At 41.6% G+C, this 12,734-nt stretch overlaps 1 protein-coding gene across 2 annotated transcripts in view; it reads right to left on the minus strand.

The window, feature by feature from the left end:
* Positions 1–12,734, minus strand: part of prkd3 (protein kinase D3) — a 327,516-nt gene that overhangs the window by 165,362 nt on the left and 149,420 nt on the right. The window contains exon 3 of one of the 2 annotated variants that reach the window (XM_078229586.1): positions 8,468–8,606. The exons of the other annotated variant lie outside the window; for it this stretch is intronic. Within the exon in view, the coding sequence (XP_078085712.1) occupies positions 8,468–8,606 (139 nt within the window). The remainder of the gene's footprint in view (positions 1–8,467; positions 8,607–12,734) is intronic. 2 annotated transcript variants of the gene reach the window in all.

The raw sequence follows: 12,734 nt of genomic DNA on the forward strand, positions 1-12,734 counted from the left end.
AACACAAAGCATTTAAAGTCCCGTACTTTAATATTTGTCCACTGCTAGCGAAGACCCTTAAAGCAATCCCATGTGAAATTCATCCAATTCAGCCAGTTCCAGAAGTGGCTGCAACAGATTAGCTAGTTTCACTGTAATAGAGGCTACCTACAAAGAGAAAAGTAAAAGCAACAGTTCCCTTTCATGCCAATGGAAATTTGGCAAGAGAGAAGAATGCATTTCTTTTTAGCACAAAAGTTGCACAGCTGCAATCAACTTGAAAAAATAAAATATCAGTGGTAGGCCAGGGCAGTCATGATATGTCTTATAGACATTCAAGGAAATTTCCTGCTTTTTACAATTGTTGATGCTGTTCTCTTCTACAACAGATTGCTGCTGGAAGCACACAGTTCAGGAAAATATATTTTAAGATTACACTTGTATTCTAGCACTGTTTTTCAAAGCATTATGAAGAGTGTCCAAACACAAGAAAAAGTATCCTTCAGCAAATGTATGGATCAACTCAATCATTTAAGATCCATAGACTTTCCTTCCAATGAAGCCTCATTTGTCATCCTTATTTCTACACGACCTACCATTAAACTCCCGTTAAATATATAACTGCGCTCTTTTCCTAGGAGAAAAGTGTTGAAAATATCTGGATATTTTAAGTCAACTGGAGCTGTGTACTTAAGCAGATTTCATTAATAAACATCAACTTTGTGCATCAATTATACATGAATAGTGAGTTAATGTGTTGCAACCACTTAAAAGGCATGGCAGTACCATTTTCTGGAACAGCCTGCCCCAAAAGGGCACTGTCAAATCTTAGTATTCACCATTGCTACTCTCATAAGAACTTTTAATTCTTCACACCAATATTTAAACAAAAATGAAGATAAATAATAAATTTGAAGCTCTAAACAAATTTGAAGTTGAGGGTTTTCACGGCAATAATTACACGGTAGAACCATCTGCTGTGCAAACATAAAGTCATCAGAGAATGGCAACATTAGCCCTTAAAAGTGAAAGATAAAACCAAAGTACATTAAGGTGCCTGTTGCACACATCTGTAGCTACTATGTATGACTTAGCAGCCTGAAAGCATCAGTTAAGTTGGAGTTAACATTCTTAAGCAGGTACCGCTGCAAAAGGTTACTGCTTCTAGATGGGAAATATTGCAGACATCTTCTTTTCTTCCATCCCCATCCCAAGTGTATCACTAGTTATATCTGATTACTTAGAACACTGGAAAAGCTGAGTCCTTCACATGTTGCCTCTATCCCCAAGGTTTGTTTCATAACTCTAATGGATATCCGGTTAAGAAGAAACAATTCTTCAACTCCGGTCCACATGACTGGGAGTTGGCTCGACTGCAGTGGTAGTTAATTTCAGTAAGGAAAGCTAGTATATGGCCCAAGTTCTCACTCAGACAAAGCAAGTTGAATACACACGAACAAATAGCTAGTTTGGCAAGACCAGGGATAAAAGCAACAATTCAAAATGGCAAGGGAGAGTGGAAGAAAAAAGCTCTTGCATTTAACTTTATTAAACCAGCTTAAAGCAAAAATAGTCGTAACTACTTTAAGCTAACAATAGCCAAATGCATGGGAGAAGGACGGGAGTGGCTGTGTTTTTACAAGTTCTGGCGCTACTCATCTTTTAATCCATTTTTTATTCTGATGCACAACCCATAATTATCCAATCCTGATGTGTACAATCTGCGCTATGTTCTTGGAAGATCCAGGCTGAATTTTGGCAGAGGAACCCAGTTAAGTCAAGAAAACTGTTTAATCAAGGCGGTCGAAGACGTCTGGGGTGGGGCCCAGTTCGCAGTGGTGGTTTCGCTGGTGAGCGAGCCAATGCTTCGGTGATGCTATTTGCATAAAAGTGATGGCCGTCATTATGACTGAAGTTGTGGACAATAGTCTCGGCTCTCCAGCACAGATTTTTAGTGTTCAGTTTGATGAACTGCGAGATATCCTAAAGCGAATGGATGAAATAGAGAAGAGAATCCTGTCAATTGAGAGGGCAGTTTTCTCAGTTGGGGTTCACCTTCAGTCCTTGGAAATCCTGCTACATGGTATGTTGTACATCCTGGCTGTTTCGGGGAAATGGGGCTGGGGAAGGAGTATCCATGTGCCCGGTTTCCTGAGGGGTGCTGGGGATCAATTCCCGGCCGAATTTCATAATTTGCCACCAAGCTTTCACAGCCTTGATTTAAAGGCTGAGTGTCTCAATTTTGATAAAGCACATTGTATCCAATCTTCAAGGTTTGGGGTCAGTCGAAGACTCTGACCATTTGTCTTGACCTCCGTGTTCGTCAAGAAGGGTTGAAGGCAGCTGAATGTGTCAGGTCTTTGCACCCCATCCGGCCTAGGATTTTTTCTGTGGGGCTTCAGGACAATGACAAGACAGAGATGCAAAGGCTTTGGTGAAACTTTGGATGGATGCTGGATGTTGCTCAACAATCTTGTCATGGCTTTGGCCTTTTCAAGCTTTGTTTTATGGTTATATTATCCTGCAGTTCATCATTAATCCTGAACTTTGTTGCCTTGTGATTATACTCCTGATTTTGAGATATTATCTTCTATCCTGACATGGGTGTATGAAATATGAGCAGAGAAGCTTGCCGTCTGCTATCCTGTGAAAATCAAGATTGTCTATTTTTTCTTTTTGATGGTATTCGTCCACGAGCGTGCTCCGACAGTGGAACAAGGTAGGCCAAAGTTTAATTGTTTGTGGGTCTCCTTTCCACTGGGGAGTATGCGGAGTTGGTTGTATGACATGAGGGTTGTGTGATATTTAACTAATTTGTCTTTTTATTACATGGTGTAATCCTTGCATTTAAGCTGAGGGAGTACAATTTTTAGTAACCTTCACTTCATTTTTTAGGTAAAATCAATAGTGCTACAGCAGGGTGGGAGGTAGGTGTATTTGGTGCGGGTACGGTTGATATGGCCTTATAAGTCCTCGTTGTGGGGGAGGAGAATCCCCCGTTAAAACTGTTGGGGTCGTGTTTTTTTTTGTAATTTTGAGGTTTTGGGATTAAGGAATCCTTGCTTATTTCCTGAAAAAGTACAGACAGCTTGCGTATACTGGAAAAGACGGAGTTCTTTTATTTTTGTTGTTGGCAACCCTGGTGTTGTAGGAGTGGGGTAAATATATTCTGGTGCACACCTGGGCGTAGTTGACTAATCGTTGGATATCTAGCCTTGTTACGTTGGTCTTCTCGTTTGATTTGGTTGTGCGGATAGTGGCAGTGGTTACTTGATTACTTGGCTCATGGAATATATAGTGGACATATCCAGTTGTTGGGGTTTCTCTGATGTGGGGAAATAGGTCAAATCTCATTAACAGCAGGGCCTAAATGGCACCTCTTGAGGTACCTAGAGAAAGGAAAGTTTGCTTTGATCAATGTATAAGAATGATGTGAATATTCTTGGCTTGCTGGCCCTGATTCTACTGGGTCTTTGAGCAGGTTGGGCTGTAGTGCTGTGTTAGTCTGGGTCAGGTGGACGGTATGTTGGACTAGGGAGTAAATTGCCCTCCCCCAAGTTGCAGTCCACTTCTGGGAGTGTCTGGACTGCTCTTTCTGGACTGCTCTCCTTCTAGAGACTTGATTCCTCTGGGGATGTAGTGTCCTGTTGGCTGTGGGGCCTCAGTGTGAGTCTGGGTGCTTCGGTTCAGCGTTATTGGAATCTCCCTTCAGTTGGAGAATAGGCTTGGTGGAGAAGTGGTCTTATATGGATGGAGACTTCCAGCCTGTCCATCTTCTAGGTTTGGGCTTCCCTTGGGAGGATGTATCCTATTCCTTGTGATGTTTTGCTGTTCTGTTCTTGGTTTTCTTCTTATGAAAGTGTATGCCGAAAGACTGCATCTGGTGTTTATTGAAATATCCTGATGCTCCTCTCTCTTTGGACTTTCCTTTCTTTATCCAGATAGGTGCGGTGTTGATATATATCTGATCTATTATAGTTAATCCGAGAGGATTTCCCTTATTTTGTCACAAGGGAAGGGTCGTGTTTCTCCCCAAGATATCTTGTTGATGGATGCCTTGACAATTCTTCTTTACATTGTCAGCAGGTTTCTTTGGTCGAATGTGGTTTAAATTTTCCAGTGACGTGGAGCCTGATCAGTGCCTTTGATATGGCTGGAGAGGAGGGAGGTTTGTAATGTTGTGAGCCTAGCCAAGGTGTACGAGTGTCCTTGGGTTACTGGTTCCTGTACATGAAGGGGTATGCTGCTGCATCAGAACTTGCACTAATGGCAGTATCCTTATGTTCCCATTTTTGGGGGGTTTTCCTTTCATTGCTTGAAGGTCCTGGGATGCTGTTTTAGGCACCAGTCGGTTGGAAATTACCCCATAAGGGATTCCATATGTTATATAGGTCTGTCTCTGTTATCTTGTGGAGGAGGGTGTGCACCAAAGGCCATGTATGTTAGGTTTTACCCTGTTATCCTGAAATTCCCCCACTCTTTCTGATATCCTTTCTTTATCCATACAAGAGGAGAAGCCAATTACAATGATTGATAATTTGAATCATTTGTAAGAATATTCACTGTTTCTTCTGCATGCTTGTGTGGAATAATGATTACTTTGTACTGTACTAGATTTTGGGAATTTGTTGCATCTTGTGGTAAATGTAAAATGGAAACCTTTCAATAAAAATATTTTTAAAATTACCAAATGCACACAGGAAAGCTGGATCAAAAATCATACAAAATAGATTTCTACAGGCTCTGCCACGGTCTAATTAATTGAATGATTGGAACATGAGAGAGTTTTTATATGTTGTATTCATTTTGAAGAGATACTGCAGTTACACAGTTCTGTTTGGAACATTTTTTCTTAACACATGCCTTGATTGCTGAAATCCAGCTGACGTACAGCAGCCACTTTCATGACTACATATTCTTAGTTACCCCCAGAAATACGCGACCATGAATTGCAGCACCAAAACTCACCACACAAGAGCCAAATGAAGTAAACCTGAAGATAAGGAGTTGTAGTCTGGAAGTCAGTGTTGAAGGTAGTGAGGTATTAGGGAAGGTATCAAGGTCAAGGGTGGGTACCAGCAGACAGGAAGGTGGGTTGAAGTGTGTCTACTTCAATGCAAGGAGCATCTGGAACAAGGTAGATGAACTTGGGGCGGGGATTGGTACTTGGGACTACGATGTTGTGGCCATTATGGAGACATGAGTAGAACAAGGACAGGAATGGTTGTTGGACGTTCCGGGGTATAGACGTTTCAGTAAGTGTAGGGAAGCTGGTAAAAGAGGTGGAGTAGCAGCATTGTTAATCAAGGATAATTTAACGGCTGCGGAAAGGCACTTCGAAGGGGATCCGCATACTGAGGTAATATGGGCTGAAGTTAGAAATAGGAAAGGAGCGGTCATGTTGTTAGGAGTTTACTATAGGCCCCCAAATAGTAATAGAGATGTGGAGGAAGAAATTGCTAAGCAGATTATGGATAGGTGTGGGGGTCACAGGGTAGTTGTCATGGGGGACTTTAACTTTCCAAATATTGATTGGAACCTTTGTAGGTCAAATAGTTTGGATGGGGCAGTTTTTGTGCAGTGTGTGCAGGAGGGTTTCCTGACACAATATGTGGATAGGCCGACAAGAGGTGGGGCTACATTGGATTTGGTATTGGGAAATGAACCGGGCCAAGTGTTAGATTTGGTTGGGGGAGAGCACTTTGGAGATAGTGACCACAATTCGGTGTCTTTTGTTATTGCAATGGAGAGGGATAGGGCTGTACGTCAGGGCAAGGTTTATAATTGGGGGAGAGGTAATTATGATGCGATTAGGCAAGAATTAGAGGGCATAAGGTGGGAACAGAAACTGTCAGGGAAAGGCACTAATGAAAAGTGGAACTTTTTCAAGGAACAAATACTGGGTGTCCTTGATAGGTATGTCCCTGTCAGGCAGGGAGGAAATGGCCGAGTGAGGGAACCATGGTTCACAAAAGAGGTGGAATGTCTTGTAAAAAGGAAGAGGGAAGCTTATGTAGAGATGAGGAAACAAGGTTCAGATGGCTCGATTGACGATTACAAGTTAGCAAGGAATGAGCTGAAAAAGGGGCTTAGGAGAGCTAGGAGGGGGCATGAGAAGTCCTTGGCAGGTCGGATCAAGCGAAACTCCAAGGCTTTTTACTCTTATGTGAGGAATAAACGAATGACCAGGGTGAGGTTAGGGCCGGTCAAGGACAGTAGTGGGAACTTGTGTATGGAATCAGTAGAGATAGGAGAGGTGATGAATGAATACTTTTCTTCAGTGTTCACCAAGGAGAGGAGCCATGTTTTTGAGGAAGAGAAGGTGTTACAGGCTAATAGGCTGGAGGAAATAGATGTTCGGAGGGAGGATGTACTGGCAGTTTTGAATAAACTGAAGGTCGATAAGTCCCCTGGGCCTGATGAAATATATCCTAGGATTCTTTGGGAGGCAAGGGATGAGATTGCAGAGCCTTTGGCTTTGATCTTTGGGTCCTCACTGTCCACGGGGATGGTGCCAGAGAACTGGAGAGTGGCGAATGTTGTTCCTCTGTTTAAGAAAGGGAATAGAAATGACCCTGGTAATTAGAGACCGGTTAGTCTTACTTCAGTGGTTGGTAAATTGATGGAAAAGGTCCTTAGGGATGGGATTTACGACCATTTAGAAAGATGCGGATTAATCCGGGATAGTCAGCACGGATTCGTGAAGGGCAAGTCATGCCTCACAAATTTGACTGAAATTTTTGAGGAGGTGACTAAGTGTGTTGATGAAGGTAGGGCAGTTGATGTCATATACATGGATTTTAGTAAGGCTTTTGATAAGGTCCCCCATGGTCGGCTTATGATGAAAGTAAGGAGGTGTGGGATAGAGGGAAAGTTGGCCAATTGGATAGGTAACTGGCTATCTGATCGAAGACAGAGGGTGGTGGTGGATGGAAAATTTTCAGACTGGAGGCAGGTTGCTAGCGGAGTGCCACAGGGATCAGTGCTTGGTCCTCTGCTCTTTGTGATTTTTATTAATGACTTAGCGGAGGGGGCTGAAGGGTGGATCAGTAAATTTGCTGATGACACCAAGATTGGTGGAGTAGTGGATGAGGTGGAGGGCTGTTGTAGGCTGCAAAGAGACATAGATAGGATGCAAAGCTGGGCTGAAAAATGGCAGATGGAGTTTAACCCTGATAAATGTGAGGTGATTCATTTTGGTAGGAGTAATTTAAATGTGGATTACAGGGTCAAAGGTAGGGTTCTGAAGACTGTGGAGGAACAGAGAGATCTTGGGGTCCATATCCACAGATCTCTGAAGGTTGCCACTCAAGTGGATAGAGCTGTGAAGAAGGCCTATAGTGTGTTAGCTTTTATTAACAGGGGGTTGGAGTTTAAGAGCCGTGGGGTTATGCTGCAACTGTACAGGATCTTGGTGAGACCACATTTGGAATATTGTGTGCAGTTCTGGTCACCTCACTATAAGAAGGATGTGGAAACGCTGGAAAGAGTGCAAAGGAGATTTACCAGGATGCTGCCTGGTTTGGAGGGTAGGTCTTATGAGGAAAGGTTGAGGGAACTAAGGCTATTCTCTCTGGAGCGGAGGAGGTTGAGGGGAGACTTAATAGAGGTTTATAAAATGATGAAAGGGATAGATAGAGTGAACGTTCAAAGACTATTTCCTCGGGTGGATGGAGCTATTACAAGGGGGCATAACTATAGGGTTCATGGTGGGAGATATAGGAAGGATATCCGAGGTAGGTTCTTTACGCAGAGAGTGGTTGGGGTGTGGATTGGACTGCCTGCAGTGATAGTGGAGTCAGACACTTTAGGAACATTTAAGCGGTTATTGGATAGGCACATGGAGCACAGCAGGATGATAGGGAGTGGGATAGCTTGATCTTGGTTTCAGATAAAGCTCGGCACAACATCGTTGGCCGAAGGGCCTGTTCTGTGCTGTACTGTTCTATGTTCTATAAGGACATGAATGACAGGAAACATTACTTTTTGGCAATGGCCAGAATATCATAGGCGACTTCGTAGAAAAAATAAACTATTAAGATGGAAACCTGGCCTCTCCAAATAACCACTAGCAATGATAATTTCAATCACTAGTACAAACACTATTTTTTATTTGTCACAAGTAGGCTTACATTAACGCTGCAATGAAGGTACTGTGAAAATCCCCTAGTCACCATACTCCAGCGCCTGCTCGGGCACAATGAGGGAGAATTTAGTATGGCCAATGCACCTAACCAGCACGTCTTTGGACTGTGGGAGGAAACCGGAGCACCCGGAGGAAACCCACGCAGACACGGGGAGAATGTGCAGACTCCGCACAGACAGTGACCCAAGCCGGGAATCGAACCCTGGTCCCTGGCACTGTGAGGTATCAGTGCTAACCACTGAGCTACCGTGCCGCCCAGGTATTCACATTTTGTGCGCAATAAAAGGAAATGGCAACTTAAGTTCATCTCTGTGGTGAATGATCAAGTCAAGGACTACCTACCAGAAAGAACAACCTCAATCAAGTCCCCTTCATGAATTTCTTCTGCTGATATAAGTCTCTGTAGAATGTTCTCAGAATTGAGGTCATGGCGAAAGAGTAAGATCTTGTCATACATTCCAAAAAAGCCACATTCTGGGAACTAAAATAAAAACAGATTAGAAATGTACAGTTGCCAAATTCTGCTAATCTAATAAACAATTTATTTTCAGTGTGACTCAATGTCTAACAACACAAGTTTTATCCACAAAAAATCCTAACACGATGAACGGCCTTGCTTTGGTTGCTATCACAACAAATTCTAAAAATCTGTTTTCTCCAAATAAAAAGTGTACATGACAATCTAGTTAAATTTATACAAACATCAATACATATCTGGCAATATAGCATAATACATTAATTAATATAGTCATTAAAGAGTAAAGGGATGAATATTGAGCTTTTGGACATTTTTCTAAAGTATTTGTGTTTTGTACTTAATTACCATAAAATTACAAATCAATTCTTAGTGATCATAGGGTCACATGTAAAACTGTCCCTAATTTTGCACCACTTGACAATCTCACTCAGAGGCACATAATAATTTTAAAGCAAAAAACAAAAATCCCACTGGGGCCGAGTTATAACTCAAATCCTCTACTTACAAATAAGCAATTTCTTCTTTTTGAAAAAAGGGAAAGATTGACGAAAGCACCTTTCCTCAAGTTACCAATTGCTACTGTCAGAAAAAGGTTTTAAGGAAAATAATGAATCTCAGAATGGCGGACAGTATAGTTTAAATTGGGACAACTCGAGGACATGAAAGATGTTAAAATCGCACGTTTTTCTCAAAAAAAACTTCTATAGCTAAATGTTACATGTCATTTACTGACACAGCAACAAACATTGATACAGTGCATTTATCAGAATAGATATTCCTAGATACCTCAGAGGAGGGACCAAAAGTTGATCAACATAACAGTTAGAAATTGCAACCAAAGGAAAAAGATTGGTTGGAGGTGGAAGGAACTTCTGAAGTTGGAAGGTGGTAAAGGGATTTATGGAGTGAGTACCATCATATAGTACACTCGGTTAAAAAAAAATCTTCCACTGATAAGTGCATATTTTTCACCTCCCCACTTCAAGTCAAGAGTTGGATCAGACTTTTGAACTAGGATGCAGTGCCAGAGTAAGGGTAGGGTGAGGCAACTTGGAAAATTTGCTTAGACTGCTGCACTTCAATTTTTGATGAAGTTGTGACAGATGGTTGATTTTGCTATTGTCTACCTTCAACAATTAATTCAATTACATTTATTTCATACTCAATTCGTTTTATGGTTGTGCCGTACTGTTTCTGTAGGTGGAATTCTAATGTTGAGACTAAGCGCAGTGGCGGGAGCAGCAACATGTCGTGTTTCCTACTGCAGTGGCTGGCAGGAAAACATACCAAATCTTCCAGCCCCATCCTCATTGATTATGCATCTGGGTGTTTCACTTTGTATTCAGTGGCAGGCAGGTCTGGATGGCATGTAGTCCATTGTCATGTCCAGGTGCCATATCGAAAAGACTTCCAACATAACTGATCCACTATTGAAAAAAGGTGGACCACTTGAAAATATAGATAGATCTCAAGGAGCAATCCGAGACCAGAAGGTGGATCTCCTGAGAACAAAGATAGATCTCCTGGAACATTCCAAGGCTAGAAGGTGAACCCCCTCTGCAGGACATCATTTCGAGAAGGTCAATTGCAGATGCTCCCCAATCCACTGCTGTGCCTTCCAAGGTCCTGGGTTATGGGCAGCCTCCGATGAACTCCGAAGGTAGTTTCAGGCATTGTTCAGATGACATCTGTACGCAACATTGTTCCAAACATGTTTCCTGCTGGCATTCTGGAGAATTTGGCTTGGAGTGCCAGGCCTCCATTTGTGCCCCATTAACAGAATGCAAATGAGGTTTACGCCAACCTCTGGTGGGGCTTCCGACCCACCATGGCGGGCACCAGAAGAAGATCCTGTCAATTCATGCCAGTGTGAAACTGATTTCTGGGCCTCCTGCCATATTCTCCCACCATCCAACACACTGGCTAGGGCTTGGGAGAATTCCACCCTGTATATGCCAGACCATTGCAATTCAATGAAAAGATTTTGTTGTATCATTAAATTTAGTGGCAACACAAGGCTCAATTCCAGCCCCTGACAAGAGGCTGTACGTGGCACACTGTAAACTTGCTACTACTTCAGTGCTGATATTTAGATTGAATGTGGAATAAATTAGAATGCCTTAACCCTTTGGGGACCACAGTACCATTTGCTGCACCACATCTAAAAACACAAGCTCTGAATTGACTGCTTTCATAGAGCACATTAGAAATCAAGATAGCTTCCATGTGTTCAACAGTTTGTTCTTTGTTGTGATTTGTTATAGTGAAATATAATTTGAATAAATGAATAAGTCATTTAATCATTTTTCATTTCAAAATTGCACTGTACCACTCCTACCAGTCAAAACAAATCCCAGATATCATAGGTGTAAACTTAAGAGTGATTAAACTTTTGTTGGAGGAGTGTTATAACAACGGAAAGTGGTGCAATTTATTGGTTTGATAACCCATTATTAAATGTAAAAAAAAAAGTCAAGACCAAATTTTAAATTGCTGTTCAGTTGCTGTTTAATGCAAATCTACAGAAAATTCCCAACACTCATTTAAAAATCAAAACCCAGTAACATATAAGGAAAACTAAAAAGCATTGTAGGAAGAGTGTTGCTGCATTTTATACAGAGATTCTTTGAAAGAAATGAGAACAAAACAATCCTGAATTGACCGAACTGAAGAAATGAAATAGATACGCTTTTCATAAACGCAAAATACTGCGGATGCTGGAATCTGAAACAAGAGCAGAAAAATGCTGGAAAATCTCAGCAGGTCTGATAGCATCTGTGGAGAGAGAATAGAGCCAACGTTAAGAGTCTGGATGATCCATCGTCAGAGCTCAGGTACACTTAGGATTATCTCAGCTGAAGAGTACCTCAGCAGAACTGCCGACTCTGTTCTAACATCAGCACAGCAAGGTAGCCCTCTCATTTCTTTTCAAAATTATAAATTAAATCATGTAACTCCATCTGCTACACAACATTGGCCTCAATTCCCATTCATCTCCCAAAGTTGAAGCCCCGATTTTGCTAGATGTACAAAGCCAAGGTGAAGCCTCAATTTCCACTGATCTCACTCCCCTCAGAATATTCCACGGTTAACTCCTAATTCAAACTCTCAATTCTAAACTCCTTATGCATTCATAACTCCAGTGAAAACCCTGGAGGGTAATTGAGAATGGGGAAGATGACAACACAGATAATCACGTCTGATGAAGGGTCACCCAGACTCAAAACGTTGGCTCTATTCTCGCTCCACAGATGCTGTCAGACCTGCTGAGATTTTCCAACGCTTTCTGTTTTTGTTTCTGATTCCAGCATCCACAGTAACTTGCTTTTATATTATGGATAATCAAAGGACTGACTTCACACAAGCTGCAACTTTTATACAAATACATTTCCACGCGATTGGAAAAAATAAATAGCCAAACATCCTGCTAGTTAAGAAATTTCAAAAAAATACCAAGCAGCCCAGTTTTTCCAGGATATGACAAGCAAAAATACAAAGTCACTTCCTACTCAGCAAAAGTACTAGAGTTTCTCTGCTTATCATTTGCAAAATAGGATTAGACAAACAATTCTGACCTTATAAGAGTCAAACGATCTGGAGCGGTTACCTCAGCAGCTTTCCAAACAATATCCCTTTAAAAAACAATAATTTACAATTTCGAAGACCCACTTCATACATCTCTGCATATTGAGAGGAGATATGGCGTACACATGGGATAAGAATTCAAACCCTCAAAACAATTCAAGACTTCTTGAAAATGTGATAGGGTCTACTCTCACTAATTACACAATGATTATTTTGCTAAACTGGGTGGAGTATTTTCCCTGACCCACATGAAATAAATCAAAACAACAGACTGATGTACTTCCTTATTTATGGAAGGATACAACCACATCAGAAGCAGTTCAGAAGGTTCATTCAACTGATTCCTAGTATGAGAGGTTATCTTATGAGGAAAGGTTTATTAGTGTCACAAATAGGCTTACATTAACACTGCAATAAAGTTGCTGCGAAAATCCCCAAGTCATCACACTCCGGTGCCTGCTCGGGTACACAGAAAATTTAGTATGGCCAATGCACCTAACCAGCACATCTTTGAAACTGTGGGAGGAAACTGGAGCACCAGGAGGA

The sequence above is a fragment of the Mustelus asterias genome, chromosome 15 (assembly GCF_964213995.1).
Source record: "Mustelus asterias chromosome 15, sMusAst1.hap1.1, whole genome shotgun sequence".
NCBI classification, from domain to species: Eukaryota; Metazoa; Chordata; class Chondrichthyes; order Carcharhiniformes; family Triakidae; genus Mustelus; species Mustelus asterias.